This window comes from Mesoplodon densirostris, chromosome 6 (genome assembly GCF_025265405.1).
Source record: "Mesoplodon densirostris isolate mMesDen1 chromosome 6, mMesDen1 primary haplotype, whole genome shotgun sequence".
NCBI lineage: Eukaryota > Metazoa > Chordata > Mammalia > Artiodactyla > Ziphiidae > Mesoplodon > Mesoplodon densirostris.
This window is the reverse complement of record NC_082666.1, coordinates 132,827,958-132,840,711: the sequence shown is the minus strand read 5'-3', so window position 1 is coordinate 132,840,711 and position 12,754 is coordinate 132,827,958. Positions and strand designations below refer to the sequence as shown.

Here is a 12,754-nt window from a genome sequence, read left to right as displayed (position 1 = left end):
AGCCTCTGAGCCGTCACCACGGCCGACCTACAGTCGGAGAAGAGTTTCGCTGTTCACTACGTTGTAATAGTAAGCAAAAAAGAAAAGGGTCAGAATTTTGGAATTTATGTAGAAATTTAAAGGAAAAAAAGCCCAGGTTTTTAAAAGATAAAGTGGTAAAGTTAAGAATTATTTATATTCCCATTGATTCTGTGGACATATTTTTAAAAGTTGATTTTATTACTGTCTTGAGAAATAGACCATTGGGGACCAGCAGATAATGTCAGTTTAAGGGAATGAGGGTACTTTAGATGTGTGAAATAGCAACTCATGTCATCAGAAGGGTTAGTCACAGCATGATTTTTTTTAACATACCTTAAATATTTGCCAACATATATTTTGGTAAAGTTTTAGTTTTTGAATGGGAGAAATAGACCTGTATACTAGAGTTTTGTATATAATAGTTTATAGATATTTATATAAAATAGTTTATCAAAGGACCTAAAGGAATGCTTGAATAAATTGTGAACTATATACTGTCTGGGGGTGGAAAACTCAAGATTTTAAAAGAGCAGTTTTCTCCAAATTTATTTATAAACTCGGCATTAAATTTTATGTTATATCGTTAAAATTTTTTTTTAGTTTCTTTTTTTAATTTAATTTTATTTTTGGCTGCATTTTATTTATGTTGCTGCGCGTGGGCTTTCTCTAGTTGTGGTGAGCGGGGGCTACTCTTGGTTGCAGCGCGCAGGCTTCTCATTGCAGTGGCTTCTCGTGTTGTGGAGCATGGGCTCTAGGGCGTGTGGGCTCCATAGTTGTGGAACGTGGCTCAGTAGTTGTGGCTCGCGGGCTCTAGAGCACAGGCTCAGTGTTTGTGGCGCACGGGCTTAGTTGCTCCGCGGCATGTGGGATCTTCCTGGACCAGGGCTCGAACCCGTGTGCCCTGCATTGGCAGGCAGGTTCTTAACCACTGCGCCACCAGGGAAGTCCCTTTTTTTAGTTTGTATGTAGATAGTACATTCACATAATTCAAATTTGAGAAGATTAAAAGTTTATAGTGATGAATTGCCATACAGAGAAAGAAAAAAAAGGTATATAGTGAAAAGTCTCTCACCCACGACCTCGTAATCACCAGTTTAGCTCCGTAGGCAGCTGTCTCCTTGGCTTCTTACGTTTTCTGTAGGTATCATTCTCTGCCTGTGTAAGTAAGTGTATACATTTTCTCCTTTTTTAAAAACAAGTCATAACATGCTACCCAATACGTGCTGTTCTGTGTCTTGTTTTTTTCACTAAGCAATGTTTTCTTGTACATCTTTCCAAATCATTTTTTTTTAACAGCTACACAGTACTCCACTGAGTGGATGTATTGTGGGATACATCATGATTTTTTAAAATCCGCTTCCCGCTGATAGACATTTAAGATGTTTTCAGCCTTGCTATGATAAAAATTGCCACCTCACATATCTGATAACCTTGTGTACTTGACGTTTTGCCTATGCAGATGTAGGGAAGTACTAGAAATGGAATCGCTGGACCAGAGGGTAGTGCATTTGCAATTTTGTAAGGTATTTCCAGATTGCACGAAGTCGTGGTTCTGCCATGGACTCTCACCAGGAGTAGATGACAGTTTACTGTGTTAAAGTTTAGTCCAAATGGAGAGACATTTCTCCTGCATTTTTTTGTCCAGATGTAAAAGTGAGGCTGAATGCTTTTTTATAGATTTGTTTAAAATGAAGCATATATTTAATACTACATTTATAGTGTGAATTGCATCATCTTTCCTATTTTCCACCTTAAGGTATAAAAGTGTACTTGCTCCTTTCTGATTACGTGCTAGGAGCTGTGAGCTTTACAGGGAGATTCTTAATGCGTGAGAACTCGAATACCGCCGACATGTTGAACACGAGAAAGGTACATGGCACGGTGACAGTTAGGCTGCTCCCCTCGTCCTTTTCTCCTGCTCCCTCAGGAGCTTCTGTTCAGAGTAAAGGTTTAGCTTGTGCACCTGGGAGAGAGGATCTGCTGAAGGTTTTTCCCATGGCAGTATTATTATCTGCCTTAGACTGTGAAACAGCGTTTACTCAATAATCCGAACTGCAGTACGTGGACCAGCCTTTTGTTTATCTCTTTGTGGGAGTTAAAATTAGCTTTGTACCTGCTCAGGTAGTTGAAACACCATTTTATGAGTATAGAGACTTTTGGTTTCTAAAATTAATACAAGTGAAAGAGCTGTAGATCCCTGGGGGATGTTTTTGGAATCTGCCACTACCAGGTTTCACAGAGCAACTGTCATACAAGCTAACAGCACCTCCGTTCCTCCATTCACAAGCCACTAGCCTGATGCTTCTACGGGCCAAAAGCAGCTTCACGAGCATTTTCCAGAAGTCATTTATGTCCGTTGCCGATGGGCTTTCTTCTTCTCTGTGCCCTTCTCATGCTTCTGAGGTGCTTTAGGGAGCCCTAGGGCTAGAACGTCACTGACCGTGACCGCACAGTGAAGCAGGGCCTTGCTGGACGGGAGGAGGAGAAGGCGTCGCGGTGTGTGTGTATGAGCTGGGCTCACTGCTCGTGTAGGGCTGATGCTTGTTATTTTGGCTTACGTATTTCTGTGGCAAAACTCACGTTCAGAATATGTTCAGTATGACAGATACGATATTTGTACACACAGCTTTGGATTCATACTAACGAGGAGTGTGAGCTCTCTCACTTTGCTTGTGTATTCTCTCCCTCTCGTGGGATTCCTTCTCCTCCCCACGGCCTCTGCCCCTGCTCTGCCGTTTTCTGCGTCTTGGCCACCTGTTGTCTCACAGTTTGAGAGGTGGCAGGGAGGAAGTAGGCACAGGACAGGAGCACTTGAGGCGGAGCCCCGGAGAGCGGGAACGAACGGAGCCTGATAAACCTCAGAAGTCGGTCGGCGTCCGTTACGTGTGGAACTGTACTTTCAACCCACCTCGTGACGCACCTGGAAAATTAAGCTTGAACATCAGAAAAGAGGAAGAACTAGCTGGTTCACAGGGGTAGGACAGACAGCACGGTCCAGGCAAGGATGCGATTCTCCCACTTCCAAGGCAGGAGGAGTGGCCCACGGCACAGGCAGGCCGCTCGGGGGTGCGTTCCTGTAGTCAGTGGTGCTGTCGTTACTTGTGTACCTTTAAAAGCCCGTATTCCGAATATGCTTCCTTGTCCCCCAAAGTTAGACCACAGCAAAGAAAATTATACCATGATATAAGTATACCACATGCATTTTATCTGCATGAAGATGATTTGTTATTGGTGGATTCTAATTCTGTCTAACTTAAGAAATTGCTAAATGGCTTTTCATTCGTTTTTTTTTCTTGGTTAGGAAGATGGGAAAAGAAAGAGGGGAACGAAAGGATACGTTTATTTATTGTTTTAAATCTCTGAATAAGCAGGTTGTCCTGAAAACAAAACAAACCAAAGAAAACCTACCGCTTTTTAATTTTTGGTCTTCTCTGTCTCTTCAGAGAGTGCCAGAAAAAAACAGGAAGGGATAGTGGGCAGTTCCCGCGTGTGCTTTGCGCAGCACACCCCGTCCCTCCCAGCAGAGAGTCCCCGGCCACTGAAGCTCCGCAGCATCCTTGACATGAGCCCATTCACGGTCACGGACCACACGCCCATGGAGATCGTGGTGGACATCTTCCGGAAGCTGGGCCTGCGGCAGTGCCTGGTCACGCACAACGGGTGAGTGTGCTCGGCCGGGCCGCCGCCAGCCTGCGGGACGCTCTGGGGGGCCCGGTCAGCCCCATCGCCCTCCCGGGAGGAGGGGGTTCCTCGGAGTCCCACTTACCAACGGCGAGCAGAGTGTCAACTGCCAGGTCTTTGCCAAAACAGGAAGTGACATTTGTCAGGGGCACTTCGCAGCTGCAGGGAGCCGGGGCGTCCTGGTGCGGGGTGGGCGGGGCCGGGCCGGGGGCCTTTCCCCTCTTAGAGGGCGGCGGAGCCCGCGGCCTGGAGCACCGCGGCGCCCTGTTCTCTTTTTGTAAGTGTTCCATGGTTAGAGTATTCATCTCCAGTACAGTAATAGCTTTCTAAATGTTTTGCTGTTTACTCTTTGATTTATCGCGTAATGAGGGAAAGCATATATAATTAAACGAGGTTTGTGAATTAGATGAAAACCTTTTGCAGACGCTTTGTTTCTGCTTTTCCGTGGTCTCCATCCACAAATCTTTTGAATAAGGAGCTGGCAGATGAACACCAGTGCACTTAAAATGTATCAATTGATTTCCCTGCCCTTTGCACGTAAACTTTGCACGTGTTTCCCCACGGTAGGAGTGTGGGGAGGCATGGCCTGGCGGGTGTCAGGCAGCGTGGAGACGCACTGCGGGCCTGCCCCGGCGCACGGGCCTCAGCCCGGCGTCCCTCCCCTGCTTCTGGGCTGGCATCTGCCTCCTGCCCTTTCTCTCCGGGCCCCTTGATCCCTACTGTGTGGCTCTTCCTACTTGGAATCCTCAGGCACAGTGTTTTACCTGCAGGCGGATGACAGCAAGGCTGGACTGTGTGTGCGTGGGATGATTCCCCTGCGCCGCGTGAGGCTCCTGGAAACACTGCACACTTACAGGACCCAGCGGTTTAACAAACAGTCCCGTAGGGACAAAACACACGACCCCTCTGTAGAGAAAGGAGGGAAAGTGAACACCTCCCGATGGGACACCTCCCTTGAGTTTCTCATTTACCTCTGCGGCCCCCTGCACAGAGGTGGTCGTCGAGGCTGGGGAGATGTGTCCAGACACGTGATCAGCACGGCGTAGCTCAGGGGTCAGGTAGCCTTCCAGCTCGGAAGCCCAGCCTCTTGCTGCTTTACGTGGAGATTGACCGATAGAGTCTGTCTTCTTTCTTTGTGATTCCTTAAACTGCTGTTTTCTTGGACAGTATATTAGCCTGTATTGGGTTAGGAACAGAAGCAGAAAGCTAGAGAACTCGATCCATGATTGGTGTTTCCACTGTGCCAACCAGTTAAGATTAAGTCTAGGTAAGAGGAAATAAGTCATTGGAGGGTTGCAGCTCTTGATCAAGGGCAGGGAGTCCGACGATCAAATGCCACAGATGCTGATGGGAGAAGAGGTGAATGTTGTGAAATAACTACTTTCTTCTGTTTAATGTTTGATTTAAAGAGTAATGGTGCCAGACTTCATTGTTTAAAAAGCTTAATAAGTACACGCTAAATGGAGTACCTTTTCATGGAGGTTTGGGGTCCTTTTAGTATTGAATGGCTCGCTTGGAAGCCTGGTGGAGTGAGTTGGCTTATTGAACGTTGACCTGCTCTGTGCTGCTCTCTGTGCCTGGCGTGGCTTGTCCTCCTGTGTCTTAACAAGTGTGGATGTCCTTCTGCAGTCCCGGTGGAGCACGTCACAGGCTGTGTGGGTTCATGCCCGTCGTGCACTCTGCTGACGGAGTTCAGGTTCTCAGCAGCACGGACGCTGGAGAGGAGTGAAGGGGGGAGGCGGGGGACAGCTGAGGAAGATCTTACCTGATCCGGCCTGTTTGTAAGAAAGTGTGGGAGGGGGGGTGGCTTTTCATGTTTATTGGCCTTGATTATATTTTCCTTACTTATGTCCTTCAAGGAAAATAGACTGGAAGATAAAAGAAGAGAGCTCATCTCTTCTGCATTTCAGTGGAGAGTCTAATGGTCAACATGTTACAGTTCATGCTGGGCCCTTCGAGGTGGAAAATAACTGTGTATTTGGGGGGAAGAAGACCTGAGGAGCCTAGACTCTGAGATGCAGGGAGAAAGTGAGACTAGGCGGGTGTCGGTCAGCGTTGAAGGTTCCCCACGTTGTGTATTCTGATTAGCAGAATTTCTCAAAATCTTTTAGTCTTGGTGGAACCAGCAGGATGTTAACTACAATGGCTCAAAAAAGAGGTCCGTGACCATATGTGTTTGTAAAGGGTTGGATTAAATACAGTGGAGGTTCTTTACTGTGGAGCTTCTCAGAGTGGGGTGAACAGCAAACGTGGTTTTCCAAACGTGCACCCTTTAGGGGAGGAAAACGGGCGCAGAGGAACTCCTGGGACTGGTGTTTCTTGGAAACCAGTATTGATACTTGGGGAAGATGCTGGGTCACGCCCTGTTCACTCTCAGGTCAGTGTTCGCCCCCCCACCCCCCTGCCCCAGGGAACAGAAAATTGTTTCCTACGCGAATCCCATTTTGCATTGGTTTTCCTTGCACTTCTGAAAGTAATAAAGCAGCACTGAATTTGCCCTTATTACTGTCAAATCTCTTTTCTCCAGTAACTAAAGAGAGGAAATATGTGTATTTCCTCCTTTTTAGGGCTGTTACTTGGTAAATACGAAGATTACTTTAGAAGTCTATAAATTTGCCATTGTGTCTTTAATAAGTTCGTGACTGTCCTCACTGTGTACCTTGCGGTTTGGCAGACGTTACTAACATATTAACTGAAATTAATCATTGCATGTAACTGGGTGGAAAAGAATGAGTAAGAACTAAACTGCGATTCTTTTCCTGAATTGTCAGGATGATCACATTTCTTGATTCCAGCTATAAATGCAAGTGAATAGATGGTTTTTGTCTGTTTTACCTCAAACATTTTGTCAGAGAAGAACATCTATTGAGTTAGTGTTTATTTTATGTAGTGCATTTTTTGAGCTTTTTGGAGGGAAACTGGCTCCCATGCTCTGAGAACTGTTCAGTTAGTTTGTCTTTGTTCTTAAGGAAAAGTACGTTATTTATTTATTTATTTTGTGGTACGCGGGCCTCTCACTGTTGTGGCCTCTCCCGTTGCGGAGCACAGGCTCCGGACGCGCAGGCTCAGCAGCCATGGCTCACGGGCCCAGCCGCTCCGCGGCATGTGGGATCTTCCCGGACCGGGGCACGAACCCGTGTCCCCTGCATCGGCAGGCGGACTCTCAACCACTGCGCCACCAGGGAAGCCCAAAGTATGTTATTTTAAAACATAATGAGAAAACATTAGCAAAGAACCTGTTTCTGCCTTTCCCATTCCCTACCCTCCCTGTTTGCCGCCCCGCCCCGAGCATCCCCCAGTGACAGCTTTATAACTGACATCGGTGGGGGACCAGAGCCTTTGACTGAACGAGGTCCCCTGTGACTTCTTTGGGAAGTCAGGATGGTCTGAGGCAGTGCCATACAGTGCTGACTTAACCAGATCACAGGGACATCCAGTCATCCTGAAGGGCACGCTGAATGGGCTTTCAGAATTCAAAGATGAAAGCTTTTTAGGGTTCTTGACATTCACCGTCTGTATTGCCATACATTGTAGTTGAAGTCATTCACTTCCATTATAAAGCCAGTTACCAGAATTTTGTTTTAATGATTAAAAAGCAGTTGAATTATTTTCAAGTACCCTCATGAGAATTTGTTCATCATCTTGCTTGATGTTATAATAATGATATTAACCGAGAAATAATCATTATTTAGAGAAAAATGTATAAAATCAAAAAATCATTTTTATTAAGCTTATTTTAAGAAGCAGAATTTGGCAGGTCCTGAAAATCAGGGAGCTCGTGTATTAGTCAGCTTTATTTAGTGTGCGTTTTCTTTCATTTTAATTCCAAGTAATAGTGACGGGGTTTCTTAAGTCTCTTGACAGGCAAGAGGCTTGGAGGCCAGAGCCCGAGGAGCCTGAGCCGCCTCTGCCTTTTCCCCGGCAGGGTGGGCCCAGTGAGGAGGGCCGCGGGCGACATTTCAGAAATGAGAGAAACGCTCTCCTCTGTGGGAAGAACGCAGAAAATGAAGCTCCATTTCAGAGTTTCGTAGCTGTGATGGATGCTGTTTCTTTGTACTTTTTTGTAGTCATCGTCATTGTGAGCGTTTGATTTTTAATTTAAAAAGGATAACCACCCACCAGTGTTTCAAATAGGATCATGTCACTTTGGAAAGTCAGTACAATTCGTGCAGTGGGACCTGGGATTTCAGATCATTTTTGTGTTTGTTTTCCTAAAGCTCATGAAAGCGTTCTTATGGTTCATGTTTTAATTTTTTCTCGCATTCTCTATCATTATGATTGGAAGCCCCTCCCGCCTCAGTTCTCCCGCAGTCATTAGCATCACGTGGTCTGTTGCAGGACCGTCTTGGGGATCATCACCAAGAAGAACATGGTAGAGCATCTGGAGGAGCTGACGCGGCGCGCCGAGCCCCTGGTGATCACGCAGCTGCTCCCCAGACCCGGGGGTGGGGGGCGCGCTGTGACGTGACCGTGCACCTGGGCACACGCCGCCAGACCGCCGGGGCCGAGGCGGGAACCTGGGGGCCGTGACCCTCCGGCCCCCACACGCCCGCAGTCTGTCCGCGAGGCTGGGGGCGTGTCCAGGCCCCACCGTAGGGAGGGCCAGCGGGTCCCACCTCCCATCAGGGTCTTTCCTTGGATTTGGGGCTGTAGGCAGTTGGTCGGCGGACGAGTGGACCCTCTTGGACGTTCTTGCGGCAAATACGTGCCCTCGAGGACAGCCGCTCTGCTTACAGTGTCCCCCAGCCCCGCCCCGTCTCTGTCTTGTTCCCTGGTCTTTGGCCGTCTTGTGGGGACTCTGGCTCAGACGTGGTTGTCACGGGCCTCCGTTCTCTGCCGTACCTGCAGAGCCCTGGGGCGTGGGCCCCGGTGCCCTTCGCAGGCTGTTTCTAGAACGCTGTCAGCAGCTTTGAGAGCCATGTGCGGTGGTTCTAACTGGCTCTCTGTCCCAGTGGGGTCATGACTGGAGATGATTTTGAATCATCCGATAAGTGGCCTGGCTTTGGCCGTTACTGCCTGGAACTGTCTTGCCCTGCAGTTGCCATCCCTCCGTGAGACCTGTCCCAGTCCAGCACCGACCAGGCACCCCTGTTGTGCGCTAACCCTTCACAAGTGTTTCATGCATCCTTTTTTAAAAAAAGCTACTAACCAGAATAGTAAGTAGCTACCCATCCACTCTGCTTTCTGCTTCATCTATAATCATCTTTCAGGACTGCTTCTTGACGTTTTCACCTATCTTTTAATGTAAGCATTAACAACTCAGACTTTCATAAAAGCACTGTATCTGAACTTTTTTGACCAAAATCAAAAAAGGAAGACATTGATGACTGTACTAGAAATTTGGGTTGTCTCAGAGATTTATTCTTGGGATTCTGAAGTTTGGGATTGAAATTCTGTGTTGACCATTTTATATGCATTTTATCGCAGTTGTATGTGCTTTCATGTAGATTCTGCATACAACTGGGCAATCCTTAAGTTATTTTTTTAAAGTTAGTTCATTTTGGCTTTAAAAAAAGTGGAACACTGAGGGGATTTGGTCATCAGACACGTCTTTCTTGATGCGGTGGGAACACATCCTCCTTCTCAGGTGGGGTCAGCGTCCTTTTCTGTTCTACGTCCTCCCGTCTTTGTCCCTTTCTCGCTGGCACACGTTACTCAGAGTGGCTCTGCTTCAGGGGGGCTCAGTCCTCGGTCTCGGGGAAAGGACACCGAGCTGTCCGTGACGTCGTACTCGTTATATCCAAGGATGGGTGCTGGGTATTTAATTATCTTCACCGATAAAATGCTTTTAGAAAATACAGACTCGGGCTGCTTGCTTTGCTGTACTCCTGTCAACAAAAAGGGTTTAGCTGTGGATTTAGCTCCTCTCTTCTTTTCCGGTTGATTTTAACGTCAGCCTTCTGTTTATCCTTTTCAGACGCCTCCTTGGTATCATCACAAAAAAAGATATCCTCCGTCATATGGCCCAGACGGCAAACCAAGACCCCGCGTCCATAATGTTCAACTGAGTCCCGTGACGTCAGAGGGAGAGGAGGCCGGGGAGGAGGCCTGCCTGCTGAGCAGCGCCGTGCTTTAACCCCCTTCCGAAAAGGAAATAGAAAAGCCGGGCTGCTGCAACGTGGTTTGCAGTCCTGCTGGTGGAATGGGGGAGTTGTTTGGGGAGGGAAAGGAGGGAGAGAAGGAGGCCGGTGAGTATCTCCCGTCCCACGAGGGGGCCACGTGGTCTGCTGTCTGCGCTGGATGCGCTCAGCCCGGGGTGCGGCCTGGGCCTCCCTCCACAGGGAGGGCGGCCGAGCCTGACCCCGGCCCCCGGCCTGCTCTCCAGCACCGCGGAGACGTGCCTGTTCCGGGAGGGATCCCTCTGAATCGAGCCATCTCTAAGACTGCAAGGTCTTGCCCTTTTTTAATCAAAACTTTTCTGTTTAACTCATGAAGTGTACAGTTAAGGCGCTACCTTTCTACATTCCGGACGAGCTTCTCCCTCTCCCCGCCGCCCCTCTCTCGCGCGCTCTAACAAAGCCTCTGTAAGTTGGTGTGCCCTTTGGAAGCAGTCCTTTCTCATATTGAGATGTACTGAGGTTGTACTGAGGTTTCACACAGAAGAAGGGAGTGTTTCTTGTGCCCTTAACCCTGTAGTTTGCCCCGTCACGAGATGCTCGGTGCAGTCACATGGGCGCCGACAGGGGCCGTGGCACCGGGAAGACCTCCGCGGAGGAGAGACGAGCTCCCGCTCGGGTGCCGTGTGATTCAGAACCAACGACGGGGAACTTGACTTGTGAGGATAAACAGTTTTCTTTTTGCTTTTTTTTCCGCCCCTCTCTGACTTTATGGATAATGTGACCTGGTCGTATGCAGATTTTCTGTTTCTAAAACTCCTATAATACACACGTACTGTTGAGCGTAAGGAGACAAGATGCTGCTTCCTTGACAGTGACGAGAAGGAAGAATTCTGTTTAGCTGCACCTGGTATGAGTTGCATGTTTAAACACTGGAATTTTCTTTTTCTTGAAATTAGATCAGTCTTTTTCTTTTCTTTTCTTTCCTCAAGGTGTTTTACTGCTGACACTGAAGAAGAAATGTAATTCATAACTTGCACTAAATGTATATTTCTTTCTTAAAAATTTACCATTCTTATTTATATTTTTATGGATTAAAATTTATAAAATACAGATCAGTTAATATCTCACTTAAGTAATTTTACCTTTTTAATGTGATTTTTGTAGACTAATTCAGACTTAGAAATATGGAGATATGAACAAAGTTTACAGTGGGAACAAGGGTTTAAGATGTGGTTATGGTTATTTCTCTGTGATCAGATGTGTACGGAAACCTTTTCTGATCTTTCACTGCCATCCCCTGGGTTGTCTTCTGACCTGTCCATTTTGACTCATTAACTGGAAGCTGAAACACTACATATTATTTTGCAGATTAAAACCAAAAGTTAAATACTGTTAACCTTTAAAAAAAAATGAAATGAAAACAGTAGAATTGCAGAGGTGGCAGTTAAAACGTTAATCTGAACAGAACCTGTGAATCTTTGCATAGGTCGCGTCCAGGTGTCCAGTGATGTTTTGAATCCACACTGCACTTTTTTGCAGGATGAGTTGAAAATGTTCTGGGATGTGTTTGGAATTGTGGGTTTTGGAAATATCTGACTTAATCGTGGTCTTAATTCACTATTGGCAAAGGCAGTTTACTTGAAGCACTGGCCTAAAAGAGGCAAAAATGAATTTTTACGGGCACATTTTCTGAAACATAACTGGCAATGAGCTGTTTTTACATTTTAGCAGTGGTTCTTCACTTCCTGGTTCTTAATGTATCTGTAAGATCTGTGAGATCACGGAAGATCTTTACGATCTGGAAGGTTTATAAGATCATGCGGCCAGATTAGAGTGACAGTTGAGAGCTGAGCAAAATGTTAGGAATTTCGCGAGACCTTCTGAGTTTTGCTGTCTGCCTGCAGTTAGTGTTTTGTTCCCGTTCCTCCCCTGTTGGCCGCCTCCACGCTTTCTTCCTGGTGTCTGGAGGGCAGTCCTTCCTGAATGATGGTCCTGTGCGTCTCCTCTCGACCTGTCATCCGTGCATTTGCCCCCGAGAGGCGTGGCCTCACGAAGTCACACGTGGCGTGGATTTTGTCTCCCACGTTTCCTTTCCGATTTCAGGTCCTGCTTCAGAGACTGACATCTCGGGCGGATGTTGATTTTCTTCTCGGTGTGTCCGCCCTGCTGAGACAGGGGAGGGGGGCCGTGTCTCCAGTGCGCTTGTGGTTGTCTGCGTCACTCTGTTCCACTTTTCCTTTTGGTACGTTGGGGTGTGTCTGCTTTTCAGCCAATGGAGGGAACACTGGAGACCATGAGATCCATGTGCCTGGCTCGTGGGCGAACAGATTGACCGATGTGGGTGGAGCGCCTCATTTGAGTACCCTTTTAGAGAAGGTATGATGAGAATGGGCAAGGGTGTCAGCATCTCTTCTTATTCAGCATTGTTTTCAGTTTTGGCTCATGAAGAATGCTTAGTTTGTTAATCTGTGATGTTGCCTAGAGCTGTATTTATCTGTTTTTATTTATACTCATGTAGTAAAGCTGCATATCATTACAGTAAAAATGGTTACTGTGATGAGTCAATCAGAAACTATTAAAATCTGTATGACAGTGTGTGGTTTGGCCTTTGATTCCCTCTGTCACTGTCCCCCGCGGTCACAGCCGTGGTGCAGCCGAGGCGCCCGGCGCGCAGCTTCGAAGTTGGGGGAGGGTCGTCCCGCGTCTCTCGCGTTACAGGGCCGGTGCTGTCCTTTGCAGGCAGGAGCGACAGGGGACAGACGCTGGGGTGACAGCAGGTAGACGTACCAGCGATGGGGTCGGCAGCGTCTCCGGGCCCGCACAGAGATGGCTCTCAGTTTGCTGTCACACCCCTGAAAGGCGACGCGTGAGTCAGCGGCACCGTGTGCTTTTAAGAACAAGTGTGGAGGTTTGCTGAGAGAACTGCCTGCGAGGAGGTGGTGCCGGGTGCGCTGTGGAAAGGCCTCCGAGGTGTCCGGCGGGAGGAGCCCGGG

General features: G+C 47.5%; 1 protein-coding gene across 6 annotated transcripts in view; it reads left to right on the top strand.

Annotated features, from left to right (window-relative positions):
• CLCN3 (chloride voltage-gated channel 3) overlaps positions 1-12,356 on the top strand; it is an 84,629-nt gene extending 72,273 nt beyond the window's left edge. For 4 of the 6 annotated variants that reach the window (XM_060102674.1, XM_060102671.1, XM_060102672.1 and 1 more), the window contains 3 exons: positions 3,465-3,681; positions 8,041-8,116; positions 9,620-12,356. In XM_060102674.1, the coding sequence (XP_059958657.1) occupies positions 3,465-3,681; positions 8,041-8,116; positions 9,620-9,778 (452 nt within the window). In that variant the 3' untranslated portion in view covers positions 9,779-12,356. The remainder of the gene's footprint in view (positions 1-3,464; positions 3,682-8,040; positions 8,117-9,619) is intronic. The other 2 variants (XM_060102675.1, XM_060102676.1) reach the window with 1 other exon arrangement.
• Positions 12,357-12,754: the final 398 nt, after the last annotated feature.